Source organism: Liolophura sinensis, chromosome 7 (genome assembly GCF_032854445.1).
Source record: "Liolophura sinensis isolate JHLJ2023 chromosome 7, CUHK_Ljap_v2, whole genome shotgun sequence".
Classification (NCBI taxonomy): Eukaryota; Metazoa; Mollusca; class Polyplacophora; order Chitonida; family Chitonidae; genus Liolophura; species Liolophura sinensis.
This window is the reverse complement of record NC_088301.1, coordinates 27,274,881-27,295,542: the sequence shown is the minus strand read 5'-3', so window position 1 is coordinate 27,295,542 and position 20,662 is coordinate 27,274,881. Positions and strand designations below refer to the sequence as shown.

At 38.9% G+C, this 20,662-nt stretch overlaps 2 protein-coding genes across 2 annotated transcripts; both read right to left on the bottom strand.

Moving 5' to 3' along the window:
* Positions 1-2,375: 2,375 nt before the first annotated feature.
* Positions 2,376-9,282, bottom strand: LOC135470793 (pancreatic triacylglycerol lipase-like). Its single transcript, XM_064749835.1, has 6 exons — positions 9,255-9,282; positions 6,211-6,473; positions 4,857-5,091; positions 4,356-4,472; positions 3,540-3,662; positions 2,376-2,611 (listed from the first exon to the last, which is right to left on the bottom strand). Exons 1-6 carry the CDS (start codon positions 9,280-9,282, stop codon positions 2,376-2,378), a joined length of 1,002 nt encoding a protein of 333 aa, XP_064605905.1.
* A 3,319-nt stretch (positions 9,283-12,601) lies between these two features.
* On the bottom strand, positions 12,602-20,314 carry LOC135471607 (pancreatic triacylglycerol lipase-like). Its single transcript, XM_064750898.1, has 6 exons — positions 20,191-20,314; positions 15,809-16,104; positions 14,681-14,921; positions 14,275-14,391; positions 13,843-13,965; positions 12,602-13,327 (listed from the first exon to the last, which is right to left on the bottom strand). The coding sequence occupies exons 1-6, from the start codon at positions 20,246-20,248 to the stop codon at positions 13,137-13,139; spliced, it is 1,026 nt and encodes a 341-aa protein (XP_064606968.1). The 5' UTR covers positions 20,249-20,314; the 3' UTR covers positions 12,602-13,136.
* Between the last annotated feature and the right edge of the window lie 348 nt (positions 20,315-20,662).

The following is a 20,662-nucleotide window of genomic DNA, read 5'->3' as shown; positions in this document are numbered from 1 at the left end:
GAATTTATCCCATATACACCCTCAGACTTTTCACACAATCGACACCCTAATTTATCACATATACGCCGTCACGCATTTCCCACGATCGACGTCCTAACGTCCTAATCGACACCCTAATTTATCCCAAATACACCCTCAGGTGTATATGTTTCGGTGACACAAAAACACGTTATGTGCAATTATATACAATAGTAATATAAAACAGTTGTAATGTATTGTGTTCTGACATCTGTTACCATTGCTCACATGCAGTGCTTGGACGAGAAACAGGTGTTGTTGAAATATATAACTAACAATCTTATTGCAATAATATGAATACTGATATGTGCAAAAGTTCATATGCAATTCAAAGTAGTAGATATTATTCAATGTATGTTATCATAAATGGGACAAATTTACATCGCGGTGTATTTATATTTTATTGGCTTGAACATGTAAGTTTATCTGAACCAAAATCATCGTAATCAAGTTATTATTGCCGTATGATCACAAGGACAGAGATACGGTTTAAGCCAGACGGACAACAAATTTGTACATGACGATTGCAAAAAATCCAATATGGCCTCCAGCAATGTGGTCAATGGAAATTTTAACAGTGAAATAGATAACTCAACGTGCCGTGTTAAATACGTCTAATGTTTTATGTTGTTGCTGCTAACCTTTTTGGAGCACCATATAGTCCCAATAAAGCCACAAAATACTACATAAGTAATATAACAGGATAGAATAATCAGGAAAGAATGGCGCCGTGTCCAGCAGATTCGGCTGTAACCTACGTGGTGACGTTTTGATGGATTGTGTCTAAAGTCTGGGAAATTATGACTAACTGTTGTTGGCGTTTGACTCGCAGGACACCACGGAACAAAAGTCAGCGCGAAATTAACGGTGAAAGGTTTTACTTCTAAAATGGGCAAAACTTCACTTCCGACCTTGTCTGTATTTTGTCTGTATACACATACAGAACATACATGACCGGGCCGTTTCGATCGATACGACGATCTGTGGTTCTAGTCACGGTAGGTGGGTTTTGCAAGGTTCAGTCTCGTTCACGTAGTTTTTACCGTGAAAAGGGGGTGTAAATCAGTGTAACAGCTCAGCTGCTATTATACCTTTGTTGTGGAAAAAGTTATGTAGCGTCATTGACGACATGTAGCATAAGTATAGTCAATAAAGCCCACCTTACTGTTCAAACATTTGCTTCCACTGAAATCAATGAGAACAAATGAAAAAAAATACAAAAACAGAACAGAACAGAACACTAGGATAGCGATAGATTTGAGCAACACGTGACAACCATGTTGGAGGTATCGCTCTTAGTTCATTGAACATACACAGTTACCTCCCATAGACTGTATTGTGCGCACACATATACACATACAATTCACGCACAATGACAACTGATACATCACAGCAACTATACCGCATAATAAGTTAGAAAAATTGAGACGTTTGAACTGAAAAAAGCTAAAGAATATTGACAAGAAGTAACGTATGCATCTATTGATGAATGTTTTACTCAACGAAGTTGCCCTAATCTCTCATCAATTCTTACGCTTCCAATTTGTGTGTATAAAAGCATAAACGTGCTGTCCCAAACTAAAGAGCAGTTACCCCAACATCCACGGAAATGACTTCTTCCTGCGTTTTAGTTTTGATTTAGTCATTTATTTATTTGATTGGTGTTTTACGCAGTACTCAAGAATTTTTCACTTATACTATGGCGGCCAGGCAAAGTGGGAGGAAAATGGGCAGAACCCGGGGAAACTCACGACCATCCGCAACTTGCCGGCAGACCAGAGAGGAAGCCAGCACGAGCTGGACTTGAACTCACAGCGACCGCATTGGCGAGAGGCTCGTGGATCATTGCGCCGCACTGGTATTCCATTCTAACGCCCGCCCCCAAAGAGCCCTGCGTTTTAGTTTTGTATTGTACTTTTTAAAACACTCGAGGGTTGGGAGCTCCGTGGCTCGGTTGCTTAGCGCGCTAGCGCAGCGTAATGACCAGAGAGCCTCTCACCAGTGCGGTCGCTGTGAGTTCAAGTCCAGCTCATGCAGGATTCCTCTCATACGTGGGAAGGTGCGGCTTCAACCTGCGGATAGTCGTCTATTTTCCTCCCACCATAATGCTGGCCGCCGTCATATAAGTGAACTATTCTTGAGTACGGCGTAAAACACCAATAAAAAAGAAACACTGGCACCAATGGAGACAGATATTATGAGAACAAGAAAATATATTTTCAAATCATATTTATTCAGTTAGGAGAAAAAAACATTCTATTACAATCAATTCATGTTATCAATTGTAGATACAGTAAAACTGAAGATAACAGAAAAAGCTCAGACTTCGTCCTCCGGTCCTTCACTGCGGAAACAGCCTAATAATCAAAGCTGAAGGGCGACGCCTTGCGGGTACGCATGGTGTAGATGCCATGGCGGTAGGGAGAGGCGTAGTACCCCATGCGGGAGCACCCCCGGGAACCACAGCTGGTACACTTGTCATACTCGTCCTGATGTCCGCAGGGGTAAGCCTTGAAGGAGTTGGCCGGGTTGATGGACTCACGGAACAGATCCTGAACTCGGAGATGGTTACACGACAAACTGCTCTTGAACCCTGTTAAGGTTTAACGCAAAACATAAAATTACGATACGGCAGCTTATGGTTACGCGAGAGACTGCTCTTGAACCGTTTTAGTGTTTAACACTAGCCATGTACTTAAGATACGCAAGTTTATGGTTACGCGATAGACTGCTCTTGAACCGTGTTAGTGTTTAGCACTAGCTATGTAATTAAGATACGCAAGTTTATGGTTACGCGAGAGACTGCTCTTGAACCGTGTTAGTGTTTAGCACTAGCCATTTAATTAAGATACGCAAGTTTATGGTTACGAGGAAGACTGCTCTTGGACTGTGTTAGGGTTTAGCACTAGCCATGTAATTAAGATACGCAAGTTTATAAATACGAGAGAGACTGCTCTTGAACCGTGTTAGTGTTTAACACTAGCCATGTAATTAAGATACGCAAGTGTATGGTTACGCGAGAGACTGCTCTTGAACCGTGTTTGTGTCTAACACTAGCCATGTAATTAAGATACGCAAGTTTATGGTTACGCGAGAGACTGCTCTTGAACCGTGTTAAGGCTTAGCACTAGCCATGTAATAACGCTACGCCAGGTTGTGGATACCGTTAAGTGCATTCTAATTCTAATGAATTATGATATATTGCTATTACTTTAGTGAGTTTTGTGATTATTCTATTGTATATTAACAATCAAGTCTAATCGTTGTCCTTTTTCTCATTGTGTTAATTAGGTACACTATTTTTCTAAAGAAAAATCTTTAATAACTGTACTGTTAAAACTCAGCTATATGGCGCTGCGCTGTTGTAGTATCTTCATGGTACAAACTCACTCATGTCTTTGTCGTACTTTGTCACCTGTTGGTTCTCACGTATCCATCTGTCACAATAGCATACGTGTCTTTTACCTCAGTATGTCACAAACACATTTTTCCAAACTCGAACCTCTTGGACGCATACTTACCCGAAAACCAGCCTTTAAAGAAGTCAACAAGATGCTGCCAAAAATAGCTGTCACATCCGGGTTGTTTTTCTCCGCCATTTGGGTAGAAGTCGGCATCTCCCATAGGCAACTCAGTTCCAAAACCTGAAGGACACAACGATTTCAGAGTAACTTGGGGATGTGGCTGCTGTAGGCTTTTTAACAGAATAGTAAGGTTTAATCTGGCTCCAGAAACGCCAACGGCTTTCATGGATACGCCTGGTCCTATATACACGGAGAGCGGAGCTCATTGGCATTATCTTGAATACGACGTTAAACAAAAATTAGATACATTAATTTGATGAACTTTCGGTAATCATTACACTCAAAAAATTAATCTTTTAATTTTAACAGAAAGTCTGTTGTCTGAGTGATGCTAGAGTGTATTCTGTTATTATAACATGATACTATGTCATATTCAACATAATATCCTATTCTTCTAATAGAATCTTTATAACTGATTAATAGAATGTGTGTGTTATATTTAACACAGCAATCTGCTGGGATAACAGACTACATCCTAGCATCACTCAGGCAACAGTCTTTCTTCTAAAAATAACAGACTATTTTTTTTAGATTAATTCGATGAACTTTTAGAGAGCATTAAATCTTTCTTGAAAGCTAACAAATTTATGTCGTCAGGGACAAGTTCAAACCACATGTGAAAACATATGCTTGCAAAGGAGAAAAAAAAACACGTTAACTTCTATTCAATTATTACACATGGAGTAGACAACAATATACAATGTCTTTGATTGCTGAAGTCTCTTTCGGAACCGAAGCTGTGCTATTTCTTACCGCCTTGCAGAAGATGGTCACCATCGGTGTGAATGGCATCAACAAAAATGGCGTCGTCGTCACTTAGTCTGTCAGCGGGGCCCGCAAACCGGAAACACGGCCCTGCAGGATCCATTCCTGAAACAGGCACGCACACAGACATGCGCATGCATCGTTACCCATGTTACAACGTATGGTTATTTAGAGGGCAGCCTATTCTGAACTTCACACCAAAAAAGGTTATCATGAAGGATCATATAATATAAGGTTGTTAGAAACCAAAAATAATTAATTTGCGATCAAAATAAAGCGAGGTAGAAACTGAGATATACGAAGTATAGAATGTTTCTTAATCCCACAAATAATTGGGTGGCAGAGGTTACATTGTTTTCCTTTAAAGTCATCCCTCATCTTGTTTTATACTTGATAATATCCAGGTGAGTTAAATATTTAGAATCTGAAAACCATTTGGCTTGATTCTCTACGTAAGTGTTTGTTCTATCCAGAAGATATCACGCTCACCTGTAATTCTGGCCACTTGTCCGTTAAGACTTGCCCCGGCGAAACCTGAAATGTGAGCGCCCAAACTATGTCCTATCAGGTGGTGGCTGTTGTACGGGGCTCCCATCACTTCCTTCAGCTGTCTGATGAAATCCCCGACTATCTCGCCCACCCGCCTTGTGTTGGCTGCCGACTGACCGTAGTACAAGCTGTCTGCTCCCTTCTGCCAGTTGACGCACACGACATTGACGTCATGCTTTAGGGGAACGTCAAAAGAGAAATCCATATTACGCTGTCCGAAAAAGCTTTCGCTTCAGACGGTTTAAAAAAGAAAGCACTGTAACGCATCTGTGCATGGGAATGAAAGTTCTTACAAGAGATGTGGACAAAACTTAAATTTATTTTGGGAGTAGGGGATAATAAGTTTCGCTTTTTTTTTTACTCTTTGTCTTCACTAGAATATATTTATTTATTTGCTGCTTCCTTAATGCCATAGTCAAGTATTCACTTATACAATGGCGCTAAATTTTGGGAGGTGCCCGGGTTAAACCAACGAGCTTTGTCGGGCTACTAACGAACTCTCCCACATGTGACTTACATGTATGGCAGGCGGGCAAGAGGTGCTCAACCAAGGTAAGCACTAGCGGAAACAATGGAGCTTGTCACCAAGGTAACAGCACGAGGAGTAGAATCTACGCGCACCTCGTGCGAATGTTCTTCACAACATCAGCATGAACTCAACGCCAACTCATTCTGCCGCAGATTTCAGTCAGGCTATTTCCAGGTATTTGCCAAGGAAAGTTGTAATTTTTTTCTGGGAGCTCAGCTAGTTTTCCACTACCCACCCATAAAACTACACGATCGGTGTTAATTGCTTAAGTGAAATATTCTTGACTTCGAAAGAAATCACTTGTCAAAAAATAGGAGCAACAAACTCTCTTCAGGGAGAAAGTTCTAAACAATTTCAGAGGAATTTACACCGTTAAAATGGTGTTGAAGTATCAAAGTGAATCTTCTCGTGCTCATGTTCAGGTTAACAGCTCTCCTCAAAAACACTTATTCCCGAAAATTTTCAGCCCACAATACATATAAACTTTCTACTCTCAACAAGCAAATGTGTACTGTTTTGTACACGTGCGTTTGGGTAGTTCGCGATGTAAAGAGGATGTGTATCACAGGTACACAATTTAGTACACATTAAAAGCTGGATTGCATAAGATTTGTGCAAATGTGTGCAAATTTGTCACAATCAATGTGTACCTGTTGTACACATCTTGTGTACCTTTTGTACACAGATGCTTTTATTGAGTATAGAGCAAACATTAACATCTTCGTAACTACAACAGTTCATCAATTAAGATTTAATTATACTCACATATTTCAGGAAATCTTGAACCATCCTCTGAACCCAGACTGAGGATCCCAGATCCGTGTATCCGTGGATGATGAACTTCGTGTCTTTCGCAGCGTCGAAGCCTGATTGGCGGATGGAATCCGAGTTGGAAGTGACGTCTTTACCGCCACTATTTTGGCGGCTAAAGAGGACAAACTCAACCTGAAGTTTGTGGTCTGCCTGTGGTGCCGCCAGACATATCTTTTCATCCTCCTCTCGTTTATCATTAGAGAAAAACCACCATCCTCAAATATAAAAAAAAACGGTTTTGTTTGTTATTTGAGTTGGATCTATGTTAGAACTGATAAATAAATGACCTGTTTCGGTAACGGTAATTACCCATGACGATGCTGAGACAAGAATTTCTGAATACATCCAAACCCTTTTTTCAAGGGTTTGGATGTGTGACTGGCAGATGATAAAGAGCGTTCTACAAAATTTATAGATAAAAATATACAATTTATTACAATTAAACTTTTTAATGCTCTAACTACAACTTCCTCGGGCTCTGCCCGGTTTCCTCCAACCATGATGCTGGCCGCCGTCGTATAAGTGAAATGTTCTTGAGTGCGGCGTAAAACACCAATCAAATAAATGAATAAATAAATACTACAACTAATCTTTCAGAAAGCACACTACATGGAGGACGATTATGCGTGGGTTTATATATGGGTAGAGTAAACCATTGTCCAGATACCGACATTCCGCTTGCTGTATAAGCACAAAGCCGAAATATGCGAAACTGGGTTCCAAATTACGAGATGTCGCTCGCACCGACAGCCATCTGCTATAAAATCAAATATCATATAGCTTAGAATCAACTGCTTACGAAGCCACAGGCATTGATCTAAGCCTGCCAAGTTCTGTTTTGAAATAATAAAAGCTTTTGCGTTTTTTCTAGTTATGATTGAACAACTATACATTACCGTTTGCGCTTGACAAACCAAGGATAAAAATGACAGCCCAAAATGGAGACATCTTCGCCTTCTTGACAGTGCGAATATCTTGAAATTCATTTCTGGGAACGTTTTATATATGGCTCTTGTTTCCTAAAGTAGATCATCTTCAGCAAACAAACCTTAATCGATACAGATCGTTTATTGCCGTATTAATTAAATCTAAAGCAGTTTTGAGTGAGCGTCATGTTGACACTGGCGAAAATTATTTTAATACATTCAACAACTATTGACCTAGAAAGTTTACCGACACAGATTTTCAAAAAATAGTACAACGTGTTAGTGGAAACCAATGCTTAAATAACAGATGTCGTCTTCGTTGACCATTTTTCTTCGCATGGTTCAGACTATTCTTTGACAGACGACATTTGGTCGCTGATAGCCGTTTCCCAATATACTTCGCTGGAAAAAGTGACATCATCTGCACGAGACAAATGTATACAGGAAAACTTCCTCTGTGCGGTAGTATATGGAGGCCGGATAAGGACATCTCGCCGCACGGCCCGCAAATCGTGGGCGAGTGGTACCGTTCTCGTTGAGCCCTTGGCCGCGGGGCGATATGTCCTCATCCACCTTCCATAGTAGTAATAGACACTCTTATTTATTTATTTATTTATTAGTTCATTTATTTACTCTTGTTGAACGCCATACTCAAGAATTTCTCATAAACGATGCTGGTCACTTTCATGGAAACCGGAGTGCCCGAGTACTGACGAACTTTTACACATGTAACGTATATGTCTATATGTACATAATATTGGTGGAAGTTAGATGGTCATAAACGAAATTTAAACTGAGCAAACAACCATACAAACATCGTTAACCCCTTAAAAAGCAGCGAGAGCGGCCGATATACAAATTCCCTGCCCTATATTTAGTTTGAATCCACACCTGGTTTGTCCTACAGCGATAGTGAGGTGAGCGCTTCTAACCACTTGGCCAATGTTTGTTGTGATATACTCTTTGCTGGCGAATCACCAAAGCACAGAATCCAACAAACAGTTTAATTTGGTAAAGGCACTCAAAGCTTAGATTTCATCCCGATATACTTTTTGTACAAAATGACAAAAATCGGAAATAAACCGTATTTTTATAACACCCTGAAAATATCCTCATTACACATTTAGAAGCTGAGAGAAGCTCTCAGTATGCACATTTTTTTTCAAACGACCCAAAACGCAAAACTAAATACTAAGACTGTAAACATAGGTTAAGCCTGTGGTTAAAATGGGTGAGAGAAAGCTCTTTTATTGATTATATGAATGTAGCTGGGCGATAATTTCCATTTTATATTTCTTGGTACAATTTTACGATGAATTGATTGCTATTTTGTGAAATTGTTGTAGGTAACGGTAATCGATGCATTACAAACACTTTTTTAAATGATATCTGGCGGTTCTTTAGTGACCTTGAGAGATATGTATTGTCTTCGGCTAATAAGGAGATATATAGGTTAGTTCATAGAAACGAACATCTGTTGGGTGTTAGTTAGATCAAAGTTTTCAGATGGATTCGTGAATTCAATGTGCCTGTTGGACATCAAAAGATTAGTATACACACAAGTATGCATTTAAAATCGTTACAAAATCCAATATCTTAGGACTACTTTCATCCTTTCATCCGTTGCTACTTACAATTTTTGCTGAGATTTTTATGAGGTCTTGTTTTTTTTTAAATAATTCGCTATTTTTTGGACCGCATTTGTTGGAACTATACTTTTTAAAAAACGACTGTGTGCAAAAACGTGCATCCAGGGGGGATAGCTCCCGTTGTTACAAGGAGACATCCTGGTGATATAACTAAAATTATGTTGGAACCCAATCAAACAAACAATTTAAGGACACCGGAATTTTTCTTTATATATGTGAATATCAGATAAATGCGGTCGCTGTGAGTTCAAGACCAGCTTATGCTGGCTTCCTCTCCGGCCGTACGTGGGAAGGTCTTTCAGCAACCTGCGGATGGTCGTGGGTTTCCCCCGGACTCATAAGTGAAATATTCTTGAGTACGGCGTAAAACAACAATCAAAAAAAAAAAAGAAAAAAAAAGAATATCAGATAATTAACTTACTGGAATGTTTAGTGGGGAGAGCTTCCATATTTTAGCGCATGCACAAGCGGTGAATTTGTTCTGAATTAGAATCAGAATATTTTACATTATGTGGACAAAGAAATTGAAGGAACACTTGCAGAAGTCATATTATTTGTGGATTTATACTAAATACAGACTGTAGCTGTCTGTGGAACCGAGCATAGCGAGTAAACCCTGTGAAGCGATGACAGTGTGATCATTGGCGAATGCTCACACGTAACCGGTGAAATGGGGCCTCTTGTCAGTTTCCTTCAGTTAGGACTTTGTTCTACGTGTTCATGTAAATGCGTTAGATTTTGAATGATTAATTTGACACTACTATTGTTAGAAATTCCCTAAAAATGTCGGATATGATTCCACTGAGAAGTATAAAATGGCTGTTTTGGGCTGTGGTATGAGTGGTTATGTGGCAAATTTACAAAGTTCTCCATGATCTGGTCCACGTCATTGCCTTACATAATAATCTGAAACAAATTAAAAAGGATATAATTAGGACATTTCTTGATCTGCCTCAGGCTAATATTCTCTACATTCTGAGGGCTGTCTTGATGGGCTGGTTGTTGTACTCTGAAAAATAGGAACAGATAGATATATTTACAGATCTGCACATTTTCTGACAAATGTCACATATTAACACTCTTAAACAGTTAAAATTTACACCTGAGCATGCTGTCTTCTAACGTTTGTCGTTCACTTAACGAGGGGCCTATGTGCAAGACGACACGAAACTCTACACCCGAGGATGTCGCCGCCATTGCGAATTTGTGTTTGTACTTTTTTACCAGATATGCTTAAGCCGTTGTACTGGGCTGTGCAAGTTGATTTCACCAGTTACGTGTCATCATTTGGTAACTGTCACGCTGTTGTCGCTGCTCTGGTTTTATTGTTTTGTACCGTGTGCCTGCGTAAACCGTGATTCTGTTGGTGGAGTAAGAATCCCTAACTGAGGTAACTTGGCAGAAGATTGGATTTCACAGGTAACGGGTGACCATTTGGCAACTAGCACGCTGTGATCGCTGCTGTGGTGTTTGCTTTATACCTGCATAAAACCATATACCGTCTGAATAAGCATCCCTCGTATATAAGGACCTTGTCCCTTGTATTGTTTTCACGTTATTGTTTGTCAGAAATGACAGCTCGGTATTTTGAGTAATTGTGGACCATTTTTTCACCTAATTCTGCTTAACTCTGGAGCTGCAAAAAGTGAACGAATACTCTTTTATTGTATAGTTACGGTCATATCGCGGCAAAAACATGTTTAAACGAACATTCCGTATACAGTTTTTGATGCAGGCGATAATGAAAACCTAAGTCCAATAACAATATACCGACATTTTCAAAGCTTTTTAAAATTTGAAAACCACATTGTTTTAAATATAATATGGGAACAGAGGCCTCCTTGAGCGAGGTGGTTAGCATGGTAAACACCAGTCAAAAAAATAAACAGATAAATATTGAAACACACTCCGTCCCACACTTCCACAGGCGAACACATGACCTATGACCCATCAAAGAAGTTATGTGTAAAAGGGTATCTCTTTGAGCCATGTCATGAATATAAGAATCAATTAATTTATTTATTTGATTGGTGTTTTACGCCGTACTCAAGAATAATATATGTCATCGATCACAGCGATGTCCAGTCCACATGGGCTGGACTTGAACTCACAGCGACCGCATTGGTGAGGGGCTCCTGGGTCATACAACTGAGCCACGGACTATGCAGGGAAATGCGAAAGATTTGTTACAGGATCATTACCTAATTTGCATACGCAATTCGCGATTTTTCCGAATGCTATCCGAATATCTGAGATGGACTCAGATATCAGCATTTCCGTGCCGGTAACCGAAAATGCCCGATGAATCAATCCCAGTAATGCACTTGACTGAATCATCTCCCCACCAACCGAATCCGGCCCGGGATGACGTAACTTACACGACACAGGAAGCCTACCACACCGAACATCTTCATGAAGTCTGTGTGAAAATCCTGGATATGGTCATCAGTCCAGTCACCTTTTTGACATCTGACAATCTGGTGGCTTTGAGCAGAAGATTAGATCATTTCTAAGCGGTGTGCTTACTTCCTTGATTTTTAAGCCAGATTCACCATTTTTCCCTCCACTAAACACCCTCAAATGACCATAAATATCGTCCATGACAACTAGCCTATTTCTCTGGATTCTGAGAGTTCTATTGATTTTAGAGGGTGTTTTGAGGGTTGCTTGCATCATGAGTAGATATTCTGCTGGAAAATTGTAAGTTTCAGCACCAAAAAAATAATATTTTGTGACATTCATTTGCCTCAAAAAATACACTTTTCTGGGCGAAATTTTGAGGTCATTTAGGCTAGCTCATGTTTCTGTCAGTATATCTTTTTCTGTCTGTCTTCCCAGCTGTCTGTTCTGCTGCTTATTTGCAAAAAAATGTTGTCCTTGGACCAAGCACCAATCTATTAAATTTATGTCCTCGCTGTTCTGGTTTTACTCTCCATGCTGATGTCTTTATGCATTCTAATTTTCTTTGCATCGAGTATGTTGCAGTCAGAAACAGCCTAATTTTTTTCAAAACAAGTTACAAATCAAGTTCGAATTTCGACAAAATAATGGCCTTTGTTTTGCCCTTTTTCGGAATTTTACGGTATTATATTAAACTGAAATTCGGTACGCGGGTTCACCATGACAAGTTACAGATGAAACTCTGTTCTTTCGTTCATTTTCAATAAATTATGTTGCCCTCTTGTGTAGTTATGGACTTTGACACTTTTCCAGATATTTCGTTTTTTTTTAAACGGTTGGTTATTCTGAACTGACTTACTTTACAAAGGCAAGTTAGAGAATAAACTCGAAGTTTTGGGGCTGATTCGTCGGTTTTCAATAATGTTAAATCCATTTTTGTTCTGTTGTGGATTTCAGCATACATACAGCTATTATTCTGAAAGCCTCAACCCTTGTGGAACTGCTGGATTATATAAGATTAGCTCAAAGTGAAGTTCAAATATACAAAGCTCCGCCATGGTCTACCCCAGACTTATGGAGATAGCTTGTACTCTACTGGTACGCCAGGCCTTATCGCAGTTCTGCGCATTATCGAAATACATGTACGTACTCCGTCATGTTCACGTGGACTGTCGTCAGCTATTTAGCCTATGAACTGTCATCTTTTCGTGACAAATAAAAGCGATGATTTCACATACATTTGTATATCATAAGACATGCTTTCAGCAAGGGTGAGCTATGGTAAACATTGTTCGATTTTCAGCAATTTTGAAAAATAACAGGAGTCAAGGACTTGAAATGCTTAGTCTTTACTGCAAATTCGTCACATATACCACAAAGATTAGTTAAAATGTACTTCACTGTATAGATAAACTGTACACACATTGCATAGTTAAACTTGTTACGGTATTCTTTGTTAAACAGATAAAATTTACACATATTAAATAGCTATAAAATTAGTTAAAATATTTTCTTCATTGCATAGATATCATTTGCTTACATTACACAGTTAAATCTTGTTGAAACATTCTTTAGTGAAAAGATAAAATTTACAAATATTGAACAGTAATAAAATTATTTCAAATATCCTTTAGTGAATAGATCAAATTTTACACATAAATAAAATGATTACCAAATTTGAAGCTGCATGACGTGATACAAACATGTAGGTACTTTAATATTAATAGAACTTAGGCTTCGAGTGGGTTATCAGTGAGGGTGATCCTTTCTTGATGGGACTGGCGTGGAAACCCAGTCTTTATTGTATAGATAAAATTAATTAAAATATCCTTTATTGCATAGATAAAATGTACACATAAATATACTGAAGCTGCATTACATGTGACAAAAATATGTCGGAGTTTTAATTTTTACAGAATTTGGACTTCGAGTTGGTTTTTAGTGAAAATGATCCTTTCTTGCTGGGACTGGCGTGGAAGCCCATTCTGGAACATCCGGTGGAACCGCATGCGCGGAACGTGCAGGAGGTGTTGATAGACTCTGTGTAGAAGGCAATCGATCGCATGTGGTCACAACTTATACTCATGGTGAGCCCTAAAATCGGAATAAGATACTTGTTATAACAAGACAGGGTAAAATGTAATATATGAAAAATATAGTAAAATATGCCATCCATTTCATTGGCTAAGCTTTCTTTCTATTCCGGAATTGGCGAATCAAATATAGGACCATGCGATACAAATTTTGTTTGAAATTATCGAACATTTGACACTTTACGGAGGCTCCTTTTATAGGGCAACAATATTGCCAAGTTAGCCTCGCAGTCTCAGCGGCTGGAGGACCGACCCTATTTTAGGAGTGCAGTATTTGTTACCGTTTTAATTAACGCGGTAATGAATTGATACAGATAAACATGTGACGCTGGTGCACTGGTTCGGTATTGCTTTTATGTAAATATGAGTATACAATTTTCATATTATGTTGCAATCCACATGAGGAGCTCTACAGGTGCTCCTAGGAAGCACAGATGCTGTTCATGGATGGGAAATGAAAATACAAAATTCTTATTAACAGTCAGATGGGTGATAACACGAAACCTGTCTGCATACCTTTGAAGCCACCACGGAACCAGTTTTTAACATGGTCAATAAACTTCTGAGAACAGCCTGGTTGGTTTCGACCGCCATTAGGGTAAAAATCCGCATCTCCCATAGGCTTTAAGGTTCCCGCACCTGAAATATTCACAAAAACACACCGTGTTAGACCGTGTTAGAATGAACTGCATGACGAAGGGTGGCGACTTACTTCCCGAATACCGGTATCTCTCGTCCTTTACTTGATGTAAATCAAACAATTTTTGAGCACGGCGTTAAACACCTTCCAAGTATGTCTTACTAGAACCATTTTTAAATTAGCTAGTAACTGATAGATGAAGTTTATATATCTGCAAACACATCCTGATGTGTTTTATTTTCCGCGGTTGCCTTAGCGTTAGGTATAGTTACATATTTCGACGGACTGAGGCGTTGAACACAACTTACCTCCCTTTATGAGTTTGTCGCCGTCGGTGTGGATCACGTCGACAAATTTAGCGTCCCCTCTGTCCAGTCTGACTGGCTCCTTGAATTTCTCGAAAGCCGGGCCTGCAGGGTCCAGCCCTAAAATACAGAGATGCACAAGTCGTTTGATTCCACTGTGTAAATTTCAGGCGTGCATTTTTTATATTTGTTGCTTAATACTAGGTGTTTACTACCTTTCCGAAATTTTCATTGAAGATGTACAACATCCATTTAATAGTAAGTGAGACGTCCAAGATTAAGATAGTCCGTCTATCTTAACCACAGGTGAAATACCAAAGTGTGAAATAGGTTTAAAACACTTTCAGTTTTTGCGAATATTTAAAAAGGTTATGCGGATTTTCATGAATTTATCAGCAGAACAGCTTACCTGAAATTCGCCCTATCTGACCAGACAATCTTCGTCCGGCATAACCAGCGATGTGAGCGCCAAGGCTGTGTCCAATCAGATGAAAGCGGTTGTAAGAAATCTTTTTACTGGTTGAGATGATTTTCACCATTTTAGCGAGCATTGCGCCGATCACGCGCGTGTTGGCTGCAGCCTGGAAATAATTCAAGAACGACTTCATAGCTCCCTTTTCCCAGTCGACCACAATTACGTTTGATCCATCCTGTAAAACAGAAATAAAGCCTCATTAATGTATGTCAGATTGTGATATCAGCATCTTCAGCTAAATATTTGACGGGTTTGTTTGGAAACATTAGATCCTAACTGCATCAAACACTGACATGTGCCCATGTTTGCTGCCAGCAAAATCAACGCCAGAGATATTACACTATAAAGTGCAAATCAGCTAAATACCAGACCAGTGAACTGCTTTAGTTATAACCTGTTGAAATGACTAACCGGGATGTCCGTGCCCGAGGAGTTATCGTGCTACCGAGCCAAAGTCGTGTTTATGCTGGCTTGTTCTCCAGCTGTACTTTGGGAGATCCACCAGCAACCTACAGATGGTCGAGGGTTTCTCCATGGCTCGGTCCGGTTTTCTTCCACTATACTGCTGTTGTATAAGTGAAATATTCTTGAGTACGGCGTAATACTCCAATCATTTAAATATATGAAATGCTACAAAATCTATTTGGTATAGACAGAGAACCCAAGAAAATTTCAAAATCACTGAACTGTGCGAGGTAAAACGTACCCTGAACACAGGAGCAATGGATTTTATAGCGTTTATAATACATCATGATGGACCTCTCATGTGATCAAACGAAATGTGAAATTTCCGCATGCGTAATTATGATCCATGCACAAGATGTCCTCTAGTATCTGAAATGTGGTAATTCTCGGCTCAAACCTGTTCTTCTCGAACTGCCTATAGTGGAAAATGACCATTTGTAAAATGGAACTATGAACTTCAAAAAACCCCTGATTAATATCAGTTAATGTCTTCAGAAGTAAAAACATAACTGTGTTCGCAGTTGTAACTTCTAACGTCCAAATATAAGCGCTGAATTCAAGTTTCAATTTTGACACTAAAAACTGGTTGTTTTGTACCGTTTTCAGCAGCTCTTTGGTCATTGTTTTGACCCACGCTTTGTTTCCTCTGTCCCGGAAACCATGTATGATAACGCGAATCATCTTGTTAGGGTTGAGTCGAGAGGAGGCAATACTCTTTGGATTTCCCCCATTTAGGAGCTGCGCAGATCTGGTGTTCTTTGGAGTGTACAAGGAGAAGGTAACTCTCTGTTCAGCCGGGGATTCGGGGGCCTTCCCCAGTGTATTTGTAAAAGGGGAAGACGTGGAGAAACATTGTTTCTCGTTGAATATCTGGTAGCATTTGGTTCTTGCACCTGAAAATGAAAATACATAATACTTGATAGAATGAAGAAAGGACACAGTGGTCCGATAAAGTGGGGTAATATGGACTCTCGGGTATTTCGGATTTCCATCACAGATTTTCTGAATAAATTTATTTGAATGCAAATTTGTTCTTTATATCCAAATACATGTGTTAAATCTGAATTACAATAATAATTTATAATTAAAACGTTAAAATGTTATAAAAGCGTTCAACGCTTTAGTTTGGAGAAAACAACAAACTTGAGCAAAAATAAAATTTATCATTAGACATATACATAACATTAAGATTATGCTTATACAGAAATGTGCGCGCATCCATTATAGCAAAACTTGGCCCCAAATGCCCACGCAAAAATTATTTTCCAATGTACTTAAAGAAAAATAAAAAAAAAACACCGAAAGAAAACATTCGTATGCTAGCTGTCAACTATTGGGGACGTTCCAAGTCAATCATCCCAAGGCCAATTCACAAAAAGGACGTATAACATAAACCACCAAAGAAATAAAAAAGTATAAAAGGTATGAAATTAGGCCGAAATCATGTAAAGAGAAGCGGTCAACAGTTTTCAATGCTGTTTGAAAGACACGAGGTATGTTAAATAACTTTTCACAGCAGGTTTTCATATGAAGTTTGCATTTTCCTGTTTTCTCTTCATTTTCCTGTTTTCTCTTCATTTTCCTGTTTTGTGCTTTCTTAGATTTGAAACGAGTAGTGCATCTATAAAGAAAGATAAGAGTGACCTTGAACTTGTTTAGCCATGATGGCGGGCCAAGCTTGTCTATTCACACTACCAACAAATATGAGGAAATTCATCACTACAGGATGTATAAGGTAATTAACAGTATTTTATTTTCTTCCTTGTTGACCATACTAATATTAAAGTTTTATTTACGGCCGGAAAGGAAATAATTCGGTCTTTGTGTTTCCTGTTTCGTTATACGTGAATCAGTGACGCTTTTTATTGTTTAAAGCCGTACTCAAGAATATATCACTTATATCACGGCGGTCAGGTTCATGACTGGTGGAAACCAGTGCCCGGTATAAACCACCGACGTTCATCAGGCATCTGATTGACCTACAGACGTAAGAGTTACACATGCATGAAATTACACGAAAATTATTTTTATGTGTATGTAACCGAGACTGACAATCCAAGACGACTGGTTGCTTTGATTTATCTGCCGTAAAGAAATCAAAAACATTGGCCTTTGTGTTTCCTGTTTAGTTATTTAACGTGAAATTATATACACAAAAACTATTTCCTTGTGAATGTAACTGAGACTTACAGTACAAACATTAACGCCTGACTGAGTGAAAACAACAGGTTACGCACACAATACGCCTACGCGAGCATTTAGAAGCAAGGACACAACTCTGACTCAGTTCAATAAATCAGAGTGAGAACCACGGCTATTTAAAGCGGAGAAAATTACTAGCTTGAAAAGTTGCATGGGATTTAAACATTAACAGTCCCCAAACAATTTACTATACTAATTCTAAATTTCTTGTAAGTAAGCCTTGGCGTATAATATTTAACAGGTTGGCTCTACTTTCCGACTAATCAGAGTGAGGCTTATATCCATTCTTGGATGCGGAAAGGATGACCATAAAACAATATACATTAGCCGTATTTTTCTGACGCGTCAGTCCATTCATAATATAGGTCCCTCTTTGAATATGACCGCGAGAACGTCCGGGAAGATGTACGCACAAGGCCATGCCGAAGTCATTTAATCGTCCCTGTGTTCATGGATGTACATTTGTTGTATGTACACACACAGAGTTACCGGGTCAGTTGGTCTGTAGGCTATAGGAATGGGGCCGGAAGCCTTTTATCAAACCGTATGTACAAAGAACATCCGGGAATGTCGATCGACCTGAGGGTAAATTATTAATTAAAAGTTCTGCCTACGAGAATCTCACACGAACTATTTTCCCCGTCACGTCAGACACAACTGCCAATTTTTGTTACAATCTAACCCATGTTAAATAATCGCAGTTTTCGTGACAATACACCTATATTCAGTTTGCTTACATGTTTGACGGACTGTAAAATACATGAAACTACCCACATACTTAATGATACCTGTCATCATAAGGCCTACAATACTTATAATTTATACAGATCTCCAGCATTCGACCTTTTCACCGTAATTTACTTCATATCAATTTTTTAAAGAATATAATGACATTCATGACCAAATTACCCATTTCCCTCTCGCCTCTGCCTACCCGCCCCACCTCCCCCACACATACCATCCCATTCAATCCAGTAGTGTACCAAAGGCATACTACACATAAAAGTGTACACAGCTGGTGTACATGCTTTGTGAAGGGAGAACTGAGTTGTAAACTCTTACATACTTGAATCTCGTGTATAACCATCATTAACATACAGAGTAATTTGTACAAAATGTCAAGCATGTGTTTACTACGCATAGTCCTGAACGTTAAATTCACATAAAAAAAATCCCATACAAAAAAAAATGTCCTGTGGTATTATATCATATAATTATTGCATACACCTGTCGTGTCATGCAACCTTGCACACAAATACTTAACCCGGCAGAGAAAGTGTTTTTCCGGCCGTTTATCATCACTATTATAGAATGTAAGTATGCAATGTACACACAATTACCCTTGTAATTACCAGATGACTCCGTGGAGCAGAATTAGTAATTTATGGTTAATTTTGAGTTAATAGGAGATATAACCGAGGTATATAAATAATAGTATTTCTAATTATGCTATACCCGCGGGGCAACAGTAACTATTGGCCTAACCTATTCTAATTCAAATCAAGTAATTTTTTATTTTAGCGGATGTCTGTTTTAAACCTTCATATGAACAATCTTGACGTAAGGTTTACGAAAATGGCGCAGTGTTTGAGTTTGATATGAGATAAAACACCTCCAAACCTTAATCATTTTCGATAAATTTGTATCATAATTAGAGAACAGATGCGATAAAATATGACTTTTCGTCCCATTCCGACTGACCACTACATGATCGCAGCACTCTTTACGTCTGCCCTAACTAAACGGCAGTCGTGTCATACGTATACGCAAACTGCTTAATCAAGGCTTTCTATAGCCAGTCCATGCTTGCTGTATATGTATAATAGACTAATATACCTATAGGTCTTCATACCTACATATATATCTAATTTGCCAATCATTTTACGTTGATTAACATAATCCGTCTAGCAATCATGTTCGGATTCGGATACAGATATGAATTTTGACGGTTTATATAGTATCAAAGCTTGCTGTACTCCCTAATAACGCCTATGTACGAGTCACACAGAATTTATTTATTTTATTTGACTGGTGTTTTACGCCGTACTCAAGAATATTTCACTTATACGATGGCCGCCAACATTATGGTGGGAAGAAGTCGGACAGAGTCCGGGAGAAACCTACGCAAGTTGCTGAAGACATCCCCACGTACAATCGGAGAGGAAACCAGCATGAGCTGGACTTGAACTCACAGCGACCTCTTTGGTGCCCATGCCTACCACATACATGTATAACAGACCAATAAGCCTATAGGTCTACATACCTCTCAATTCATCAATCAGGTTACTATGGAAAAGTCAACCAACTGATAAGATTAAAAGATTAATATAATCTGTCTGTAACTTACACAGCAATCAAATTCTCGTACAACGGAAATCTGGATTTGACGCATACTATATATATATATATATATATATATATATATATATATATATATATATATATATATATATATATATATATATATTATCAAAGCTTGCTTTACGCCCTAAAAACGTCTTTGTACGAGTCACACATAAGTGATATTGTCACTCAAAAGGACATCCACATAGACTTGTCTGTGTCCACACAGACAGGTCTAACAGGTCTAACAGATCCACAGTAACAATTAAAATATTACAAATATCACTAGTACACGCGGGTTTGTGGATGGATGGATTTGCATACAGTGGTTTTAGCGAGCATACAGCGTTCTCATACACCTGTATACGTACCACAGCTGTGTTACTTGTAAAGTTTTGTGATCACATCAGGAGGCTTTGACGATGCCAACTCACCTTGTACACTGGCAGCCCACAGAACTGTCAGTACGAGGCAAACTGTGTGCAGCGACATAGTGTTTTTCACTTCCCACAAACAGCCGACTCGCCTCTAACGTTCCACTTAACGCCGGGATCTATTTATGCACAGGACGAACACGGACTATAAAAACTTCCCTATGCAAAACTGGGTCCCAGCATGTCATGTCGTCATTTGTCGGATCGCTACTAAGCACATTATTCAAAGTATTAAAGGTCCTTCCAAAAATAATTTAAACGGAAATGAGTGAGTGAGTGAGTGCTTGGGGTTTAACGTCGTGCTCAACAATTTTTCAGTCATATGACGACGATAAACGGAAATGAAGTTGTTTCTGTGAAATATGTTGGATACATCCGTCTTGTACCTACATAGCTCACGCAGTTTTTGATTGTTATAATAAGACCAAACAAAAACAAACCCATGATATATATCTTCAGGTATATAAGCTAA

What these genes read in the sequence shown, in the direction of transcription:
- LOC135470793 (XM_064749835.1), bottom strand. Translation starts at nt 9,282, where the DNA reads ATGGAAGCTCTCCCCACTAAACATTCCA. An exon ending in TGACCATCTTCTGCAAGGCG is followed by an intron (nt 3,663 to 4,355) that starts GTAAGAAATAGC and finishes TGTGTCCTTCAG; the next exon opens with GTTTTGGAACTGAGTTGCCT. An exon ending in CTTTAAAGGCTGGTTTTCGG is followed by an intron (nt 2,612 to 3,539) that starts GTAAGTATGCGT and finishes AAACCTTAACAG; the next exon opens with GGTTCAAGAGCAGTTTGTCG.
- LOC135471607 (XM_064750898.1), bottom strand. Translation starts at nt 20,248, where the DNA reads ATGTCGCTGCACACAGTTTGCCTCGTACTGACAGTTCTGTGGGCTGCC. An exon ending in CCAAAGAGCTGCTGAAAACG is followed by an intron (nt 14,922 to 15,808) that starts GTACAAAACAAC and finishes TCTGTTTTACAG; the next exon opens with GATGGATCAAACGTAATTGT. An exon ending in TCAGATAGGGCGAATTTCAG is followed by an intron (nt 14,392 to 14,680) that starts GTAAGCTGTTCT and finishes TCTGTATTTTAG; the next exon opens with GGCTGGACCCTGCAGGCCCG.